This window comes from Taudactylus pleione, unplaced genomic scaffold (genome assembly GCF_031769625.1).
Source record: "Taudactylus pleione unplaced genomic scaffold, aTauple2 ptg000129l, whole genome shotgun sequence".
Taxonomy (NCBI): Eukaryota; Metazoa; Chordata; class Amphibia; order Anura; family Myobatrachidae; genus Taudactylus; species Taudactylus pleione.
Window position 1 is genome coordinate 18,359,140 of NW_028284531.1, and position 9,951 is coordinate 18,369,090.

At 44.1% G+C, this 9,951-nt stretch overlaps 1 protein-coding gene across 1 annotated transcript; it reads right to left on the minus strand.

Annotated features, from left to right (window-relative positions):
* Positions 1 to 5,030: 5,030 nt before the first annotated feature.
* GDPGP1 (GDP-D-glucose phosphorylase 1) lies at positions 5,031 to 9,792 on the minus strand. Its single transcript, XM_088473014.1, has 2 exons — positions 9,668 to 9,792; positions 5,031 to 6,776 (listed from the first exon to the last, which is right to left on the minus strand). The coding sequence occupies exon 2, from the start codon at positions 6,737 to 6,739 to the stop codon at positions 5,555 to 5,557; it is 1,185 nt and encodes a 394-aa protein (XP_088329140.1). The 5' UTR covers positions 6,740 to 6,776; positions 9,668 to 9,792; the 3' UTR covers positions 5,031 to 5,554.
* Positions 9,793 to 9,951: the final 159 nt, after the last annotated feature.

Below are 9,951 nucleotides of genomic sequence, written 5' to 3' on the forward strand. Positions count from 1 at the left end.
CCGTGTCTGCAGTGATCCGGCTCTTCTGGTGTGGAAGTGGACGCTTGGAGATTACGTCATTTCCAAGCGCCACTGAAGCTGGCCAATCGGCCGGCATGCGGCGTGCTCCAGGTCATCGTGACCCGGATTGCACCGTTTACACTGCAGGGTTTCACGGGTCATTCCCATGTTAAACCCTGCAAGATACCTGGGTTGGATTGCCGAGTCACTTGACCCGGGAATCCAATCCTGTCCCCTTTACACCAAGGAGCTACCTGGGTTAACCCTGCAATAACCCGGGTTTTAGCTCTGGTGTAGAAGGGGTATTACTTGCGTTTGCTCCAGGGCAAAAGTTTCCTTCTTAGCTCACACTCTAGTACAGGTAATCCTAATTCAACTTCTCAAATGAACGGTCTAGTTCAGTTACTCCTATTATACTAATGTTCATAGTAATATATACAAAATATAACAATAATTTATCTTATGCCTATTTTGGGTGGATTTAGAAATTAGAATAATAATGGCTGTTCAAATGAGCAGGACTTCTAGACGCATCACTTTGTGTACTTATTTGTCCTGAATACAGTCCATGATCACACCCATTTAGTAAGCAACTGGGATGAAGAACACAATGAATTCAGTACATGAAAAGCTTTTGTAACTGCAGATTTGTGCTTACTGCAGATTTCCTGGAACAGGATTCCTGTCGTTATGTTTACACATCATCTCAGTTGCCGTATCACTAACTCTCCCTAAATGATTTACTAAAATAGCTTTTTCTGACCACAGTTCATTAATTTCACATTTGCTTTTTCGTATGTATGGATAATAACGTTTGATCCTACTTTATTATGCAGATTAAACTGTCATGCTTGAATCTCTCATTTTATTTATACTTTGCCTTAATAACTCTTCCTGTTCCTTCATATCCCACTCACTTCAATGTATCTAATTCCTCTTCATTATCCTTATTTATCTACCTTTGTAATATGCCAATCAGAGATGTATTAAGGCTTAGGGTGGCCAGGAGCACTAAAACTGGAGGGCCCTAGAGGGCAACATTTGGGACACTGTGATCGAGTTTTAGGCAAGCACACGAAAAGGAGGCATGGTCGGACATCACATCCCCATTTTGTGCACATTGCTGCCCTAGATGCTGGGCTGTTCTCCCTACCTTTACTTCAGCCCACGAGTGGGACAGCCTCAGAGAAAAAGGACTGTCCCACCAAAATTGTGATGGTTGGGGGGAGGGGGTATACATACATTCAATGTCTCACACATACACTCATAGCCACACATATACAGTTAAATACATACTATTGTAGTGTACATATAGCCATACACACATTATATATATATATACACACACACACATACGGGGTGTGGCTATTAAATAACGAGATTGTACCTGCAAAATATAAGCCATACTGCGAGAGGTAAAAGGGAGCGGGGGAAATTTTTTTAGCCACACCTCATATACTCATACATATATATTGTATATACACATACATCTGTCATCACAGTCACACTGTGTGACGCACACACACACATACAATCACTCACTTAAGGGGGCATTCAATTAGACACGTTAATTAAACAGGTGTGAAAAAGAGTAATAGCCAGGGCTACCCAATTAGAGCCCCTTTATTACCAGAGACCCTTTTTAAAACCTGTCAAATTATCGTGTTAACGGGTATTAACACGTTATCACACTCATTATTGTACCGCTCTCCAGCCCTTCGGCAAACAAACTGCCTTCTGTTACAACCAAATATTTCACATTTTGACTAATCAGTCCAGAGCTCCTGCTGCCATTTTTCTGCACCCCACATGCATGGTTGATTTCCTTGGCCTTGTTTCCAGTCGATGGTATGGCTTTTGCCCGCAATTCTTTTATGAAGACCACTTCAGGCCAGACTTCTCAGAACAGTAGATGGGTGTACCTGAATCACACTGGTTTCTGCCAGTTTTGAGCCGAAGGGCAATACAATAATGAGTGTCTGCAGGCAACAGTGAAGCATGGTGGAGGTTCCTTGCAAGTTTGGGGCTGCATTTCAGCAAATGGAGTTGGGGATTTGGTCAGGATAAATGGTGTTCTCAATGTTGATAAATACAGGCGGATACTTATGCTTCATGCAATACCAGGGAGGTGTCTGATTGGCTCCAAATTTATTCTGCATCAGGATAACGACCCCAAACATACAGCTTATGCCAGTAAGAACCATCTTCAGTGTAAGAAGAACAAGGAGTCCTGGAATTGATGATATGGCCCCCACAGAGCCCTGATCTCAACATCATCGAGTCTGTCTGGGATTACATGAAGAGATAGAAGGATTTGAGCAAGCCTATTTCCACAGAAGATCTGTGGTTAGTTCTCCAAGATGTCTGGAACAACCTCCCTGCTGAGATCCTTCAAAAATTGTGTGCAAGTATACCTAGAAGATATGATGCCGTTTTGAAGGCAAAGGGTGGTCACACTAAATATTGATTTGATTTAGATTTCCATTCATTGACTTTGCATTTTGTTTATTGATAAAAATAAACTATTAAGACTACTATTTTGAAAGCATTCTTACTTTGCAGCATTTTTTCCACACCTGCCTAAAACTTTAGCACAGTACTGTATATACATACAGATAGACAATATAGTGTTCCCCCCCCTCCCACTTACCTTATACTTTGGTACACTGCCTGCAATTACTCCTCCCATACGCTCTCCCAATCATGCTGGTCGCCCTGACTTCACATTGCCACCTTCACTCTCCTTTTCTATTTTTGCAGATTGCAGTGCCCTAATGTACTTTAGCTGCAAAGTGTGTGTGGGGTGGGGGCACTTACCCCATGCCCCACCACGTTTAAGCTGGCTCTGCGCCCAATTTTGCGCGAGTTTCATAATGATACAATTCAAATTTACACCAAAAGATCCTAAGTAGATGAATGCGGGTTGGGTACGGGATGCCGGCAGGGTTAGGATACCGACACTGCGTTCAGTATCCTAACCCTCATCCTCTCCCTACTCGGTGCTTAAACCTAACCTCCCCCTCTAGTGCCTAAACCTAACCTCCCTGCACCCTAACCCTCCCCCTAACTCAAGCACTTACCATCGGGATGCCAGCGACGGGATTCTGACAGGTGTTGGGATCCTGGCACCGGCATCCCGTCCAAGAGCGGATTGGGCCACCGGGAAATCGGGCTGGTTCCCGCTGGGCCAGTCCCCATAGTGGCCGGCGGCCACCCAGCACTTGCCCACCCCCCCACTGCCACGATCGGAGCTCAGCTCCGGTCGGGCAGCTCTGCAATTTCAGCAGCGCATGCGCAAAAGCTGCTGGTGGAAAAAGAAAAAAGGCTGACGGGGGAGTTGCTGCTCCTCCCACAAGCCTTTGCGGAGCCTGTCAGCCATCACTGAAGGCTCCGCCTCCGTGCAGCCCCTCTGCGGCCCGGCTCCCCACCTCCAGGACACAGTGACGCTGCGCCACGTGGCCAAGACAAGCAGAGGGCAGAGGACGGAGCTGCAAGTAAGTGGCGGCGGCGGCTGCATGAGGGGGGTGGGTTTGCAAGTTTGAGAGAAATACTGGGGCTGGTGAAATGAGGCTAGGGCACACTGGAACTGATAGACTGGGGCTGAGACACACTGGGTCTGGGGGGAATTGGCCTGAGATACACACTGGGGCTAGGAGGAATGAGGCTGAGACACACTGGCGCTGGGGATTGGGGTTGAGACACACACTGGTGCTGGGGGGAATGAGACTGACACACTGGGGCTGAGACACATGCTGGGGCTGGGGAATGGGGTTGAGACAAACACAGGCTGGGGGCTGGGAGGAATGGGTCTGAGAGACACACTGGGTCTGAGGAATGAGGCAGAGACACTGGGGGCATGAGGCTGAGAGACACACTGGGCCTGAGGGAATGGGGCTGAGAGCTACAGGTGGGCCTGGAGAGAGACATGGAGGACTGGAGATGGAGAGACACAGGGACCCAGGAGAATGGAGAGATGTAAGGGGGTCTGGAGTAACACAGGGGCCTGGAAAGACACAGAAATTGTTTGATTAGGGAAATTCACATTTTTTCCTGCAGAAGAACTTCTGTTACTATACATTATCTGGTTATGATTATGACATTGGTTATATTTCTACGTAAACAGGCATCTTCCGGACAGTGTGTTCTACATAAAGAGTGAATACCGGCTGAAGACGCTGCCCGGAGACCCTCAAATTCTTCAGAGGTTCCCCAGTTGCAGAGAAACCACAATATAGGTAAGGAAAAGGAAGGGGAAATATCAATTATCCCTAGAATTTAATCGGTATTGGATCTTTATTATGTATGTATGTTTGCCAGATAGATATGCGTGTATGCATTGGTGACTGGCTATTTAATGTTATGAAATAAATTATTTTATATTTAACTGTTTAATATCACATCAATACGATTTTGGTTACTTGTTTTTATTAATAAAACGCCCTGTTTCTAGGTTGAGTCACTTGTATTTTTTGATGCATCTTTTATTAGTTCCACTCATTAACACTTCTATTTATACTATCCTACTTCAGATGAATCCATGCTTTAGTATATCCTTACATAAATTGTTTTTGTATGAATAGAAAGCATTAGCTCATCATATGATTACTTTACTTCCTATAAATGTAGGTCTACTGTCTCAGAGGGGTAAACAGATATAGGCGTCAGTACAAAGTGAAGAACATGGGGACATTTACAGCTCCTCCACAATGACCATATTCCAAATCTGCATTCTACTTTACAGGAGCTGTCACCTCTGAGCATAGCAGCACCTAACCCTTGGTTGCGGACGCCATGCTACTTATGTAGGTGTTATGCAGCAATGTATAAATCGTGTATTTGTCCTGCATTGTTTGTACTGTTAATAACTGTTTTTCTTGTTTTATTATTTGTCTATGTACTTGTCTTGTGTGCTCATTTGTTTATGTACTATGTACGGCGCTGCGGAACCCTTGTGGCGCCATATAAATAAAGGATAAGGATAATAATAATAATAATAGCAATCTCATACATAGCAGCTCCGGCAATGGAGATGCAAATGAGTCATTCTCTAGTCTGAACATTTTTTAAATTGTTCAAGAAATATTTTAATGAAGGTCCCTGTAAGATCCAAATGACACTTAGAAAGTGAGTAAGGCAACATGCAGAACACACAATATAACAAATACTGCAGGATTAGGGCCAGATTCAAAGATTTGCGCAAAGCAGATATTTTCGCAGTTGGAGCGAGTGTCTGCTATTGTGTGAAAACCGCACTGCGCACGATTGTGTTGCGATTAATCTCGTACAGAGGAACTACTCGCAAAGTGAATGACAGCAGGAGAGCTCTCTGCGTGTCAGGAGAGCTGCAGTGTTTATATGATGCATGACTGCCCGGTGTGCATCAATGATAGCGATATGAGAAGGCAGCAGTGGGCATCCCTATGCTCGGCTGCGCTTTGGAGGGCATTAGCATATTTTAGCAATGCGTGCCATGAGAGAATGCCGTTGCATTTGCATTAGCTTACATCTCTGAATCAGGCCCATAGTTTTTACTGCATTTGTCCTTTATCGTTTATCAGGCTGCTAAATGATCTGTGAGCTCCAACAATAACTGAGTGAATTCGTCATCAGAGAAGAGGTACTTTTTAATAATGCAGATAACCGATTCCTCAGTTATACTGGAGAAATCGTCTTCGTTCTTGAAGGGCAGGTGACCAGCAAGTTCGCAAAGTGCCACACTGAATGCAGATTCCTCCTTGGCACCAATACAGGTCTTTCTTGCCCATATAACTACTCTAATCCCTTCTCTGGCATCTGAACAATCCACATTTCCTGGGTCACTTCCCCTGGTTATAAACACATTATGGGCAATATTTCGGTTAACAAAATAATCTGTAACTTGGCATATTCTCTGAGACACTGGTACCAAGTCCTTCCCATCTGTGTAGAAAAAGAAACCAGGGGCAGGAAAATGAGTCAACTGGTGGAAGTTAATTTCAGGGCACAAAGCTTTGCTCAATGCGGACTCAATCAGAAGCTCTTCGTCCAAGTAGTAACCATGCAAGTGTAAGTGGTTTACAGAAGCAAACCCACCAAGGCTGTTAAAGCCTACTCTAAACCCTGGGTGGCCGCTGAGAAGAATGGATTCCAATCCAAACAGCATTAGATCTGGGGTCAAAATCTGAGTCAAGCAAAGAGATGGATCTGGTATAAATAGAACATGCCCAAATTCAAGAGGACTAACATTAATCACTACTAGTGTGTGATTACGCCTATATTCTGGCAGAGTAAAGTCAGCATTATTAGCAGGAACTTCTTGATTACCCTCTGGGTTTACATTTCTACACGTTGAGCTAGTAGCTTTCTCAGATGGAGATCTGATCATCTGAAACAAGATTTCCTTAGGAAAAATCTTATTAAAATTAAAAAGATTTGGATTGAATTTTTCTTGTATGCTTTTTATGTCTTGAGGCTTCCGTCTCTCTATACCCCTCTTGATGTTAAGCTGTGCTACATATTTCACACTGCCCGGTAAGATCCTGGTTTGTAAGCTCCACAGTGGATAGCGAAAAAGACCCTGCTCCATCTTCTCCACCCAGTTAGATCTCAGTGCTGTGTCAAAGTCAGATATAAAAGGTTTATCCTCTGCACATTCCCTTCTCTTCCGCCACTTGATGCCCGGCAAGATGAAGTCTGCCTCTGAATATTTATATTCTTCTATTATTGTTCCATTGACATTAGCTGCATTTTTCAAATCCATGTTGATAGGTTGCTGTCTGTTATTTCACATATCCTTCCTGATAAAATAAAAAAGTAAATTAGTACATATTCATGCTCATGTTATACTGTAGGATCATATTATTATCATCATCATCATCATCATCAATAAACTATTTATAGGATGCCACAATTGGTTTACAGCACTGTACAGAGGGCAAAATAATAAGACAGTACAGGGTAAAACAGTACAGTAGACAAGTAACAAATAGCACTACAAATCTCAACAGTCACTGATGTAAGGGATGCTATGGAAATATAATAAATAGAAGCACCAGAGCAGAAAGCGACACCCCTAGCTGGAAAGAGGGACTGCACGGATTGTGACAGGTGCAGGGTGCTAGAATGAACACTATCATTCAGCGTAAGCTAAAACCTGTAGCTATTAGCATGGCAAAGATGATGCGTCTAGGTTGCAGTGATGTGCGGTCAGGTCAGGCAGGTTAGCAGAGCCTTCCCTGTCATACTTATGTATACTCTAAAGATTTGACTATAAAAATAAAAGAAAAAATTAAAGAAAATATTATAAATATCTACTGCTTAACATTCTAATAATTTTTTATAGTCAAAACTCTGGAGTAAAAATTGTATGGCAGGTAAGGCACTGTCTACCTTTTCCGCACATCCCTGATGAAAACACACCAAATTTCCAGCACTATATACTGCTGCAACTTTGTACAAAGCCCACATGAACCCTCAGGTTCATATATGTATATTTAAATCTGGCTCTAATACTAGCCAGTGCCTCCTCATCTATTTACCTCACCTCACATCACTGCTAGGATGCCTGCAGAAACAAAAACAACAGAGAGAGTGGAGTCCATGGACAGAGCCGGACACTCTGACAGAGCGCTCGCTCTGAATCAGGGCCGGCCCTCTTACTATTTGGAGCAGCCTCCTGGCCGCTCGCATAGCTGTGGGTGACCAACGCTCGCGAGCGGGGCTGAATCAGGCCCAGAGAGCACAAGGAGAAGGTGCAGAATGTAGCTGGTGTGCAAGAGTAGTAGGTAATGAGAACAGGAGGGAGGAGGGCCCTGCTCATGGAGCTTACAGTCTAAAGGGAAGGGGAAAACCGTGTAAGGGGAGCAAAGGGCAGAAAGCAGAAGTGAGAGAATTGGAGAGTGCAAGAGGTAGACCACTTAGTGACATATTTAAATGGTGGACGGACATGCTCTTGTGAACAGATGGGTTTTCAGCGCCTGTGTGAAGCAATACAGGCTAGGGGATAGTCTAATACAATGAGAGAGAACATTTCAGTAATGGGGGGCAGCACAGGAGAAATCTTGGATATAGCAGTGAGAGGTAGTAATGAGAGGGAAGGAAAGGAGATGGTCATTAGCTGACCGGTGGGGGCAGGAGGGAGTATGTATGGGGATGAGTTTAGAGATGTAGGGAGCAGTGGAGCAGGAGAGGGCCTTACACATGAGAGTTTGAAGAGGGTTCTGTAGGGGAGGGGAGCCAGTGTAGGGCTTGGCAGAGAGGGGGGGGCAAATGTGGAGCGGTGGGAGGGGAAGATAAGTCTAGCTGCAGCGTTAAGTCCCAATAGGGGAGGAGCGAGATGGGAGTGGCGGAGGCCAGTAAGGAGAAGGTAGCAGTAGTCGAGGCAAGAAATGATGAGTGAGTGGATGATAGTTTTGGTATATTAGCCAATACAACAGTGTACACCCAACTAACAGGTTGGTAATTATTATGATGTTTTATTGGCTGTGTTGAAACTACACATACATGTTTTGGTCACATCCGTTTGTTCCCATTAACATGCCGCAAACTTAGAATTTTCGTCATCTCAAATTGACATCTGCAACTAAAAAAATAGTTGCAAGGAGTGCAGCTGCTATGGGGCTCAGAGCTGAGGGGGGGGGGGGCGCATCTTCCTGGTCAAAGTAAAGGCCCCCATACACTGTGCGATTTTTTACACGATTTGGCCATTTTCGATTGATCGTAACGAACAATCGTGTAAAAAGTGGCGTTTTTCTGGACGATTACGATGCGCGTCCCCGGCATCGTTGATCAACTGAACCTGCAGAAAGATTGAGACCAATCGTGCACGATGTGACAGACATCATTCGGTGTTTTGCTTGATGAACGATTCCATTTACAATATGTTGATAAAGTCCCTGGCCACTCCCCTCCTTCATTTTGTGACAGACGACAAGGACAAAGAGAGCAGCAGCGTGATCGCCTGTCTGGGGAGATTTGGCTTTTCTCGAATAGTGAGTATATACACATCGCCTATACACAATGTATTCTACTACAACACCAAATGTACACCCTGCTACCAATATCCACTGCAGCACCAATGTTTACCCCTGCTCTGCCAATGATAGCCACTATGCCACCAAAGTGTATTAACCCCTGCCCCACCAATGTTTTACCCCCTATATAAGACCTCCCCTATTAACATTCCAGCAGATGCATCGGGAGGTTGTTTGCTGCAAACGATATATAGTTAACGACACATCTATATCGTTTGCTCATTTGTACAATCGTTCCATTTGTTGTCACAAATAGTTAATTCAGACTTTCAAGGGAAATCGTAAACGACATCGGATCGTTTACAAATCGCACAGTGTATGGGGGCCTTTACGTGTATTATATATATATATATATATTTCACCATTAGGTGGTACATAGGGGTCTTTACAAACTTCTGCTATGGGGTTTTCAAATCGCTAGTTACGCCCCTGCCCATGGGGTATTGTTTTGGCTCTGCCTTTGGTCTAATGGTCCCATGCCTCCTTTTCCTATCTCCATTCAGCCTGTCTGGAGTTTGCCTTTAAATACAATCAGAAAATAATATACAGTACACTGTATAGAGGGAACATCCATCACAGGGAACAAGTCACTGATGAAACATAAACCAGGATCAGGCAAGATGTATTACATGTGGTTGAATGTGAAGGTTATTTACCTGAGTAAGCGAAAGGTGGAGGCAGCCCAGATCCCCTCACATGCCCTAGCCCCGCTCATTCATCCCAGTCACTGATAATAATAATAACCACACTAGCCGGGTCCGGGGTGCAGTAGCGCCCTGAATCTTCCTGCTCGGGATATACCAACAGGTCACCACAAATAGGGGTGTTTTAAGACCTTTAGTCACCAATTTACAGCACTATCGAATACATTTTAGGCGACTGCATACTTTTAAAAAAATCTAAAACACCTTATTTCTTTGTAGCGGAATACTTTCAGATA

Excerpts from the sequence above, each read along its gene's own strand:
- GDPGP1 (XM_088473014.1), bottom strand. The coding sequence starts at position 6,739 with ATGGATTTGAAAAATGCAGCTAATGTCAATGGAACAATAATAGAAGAA.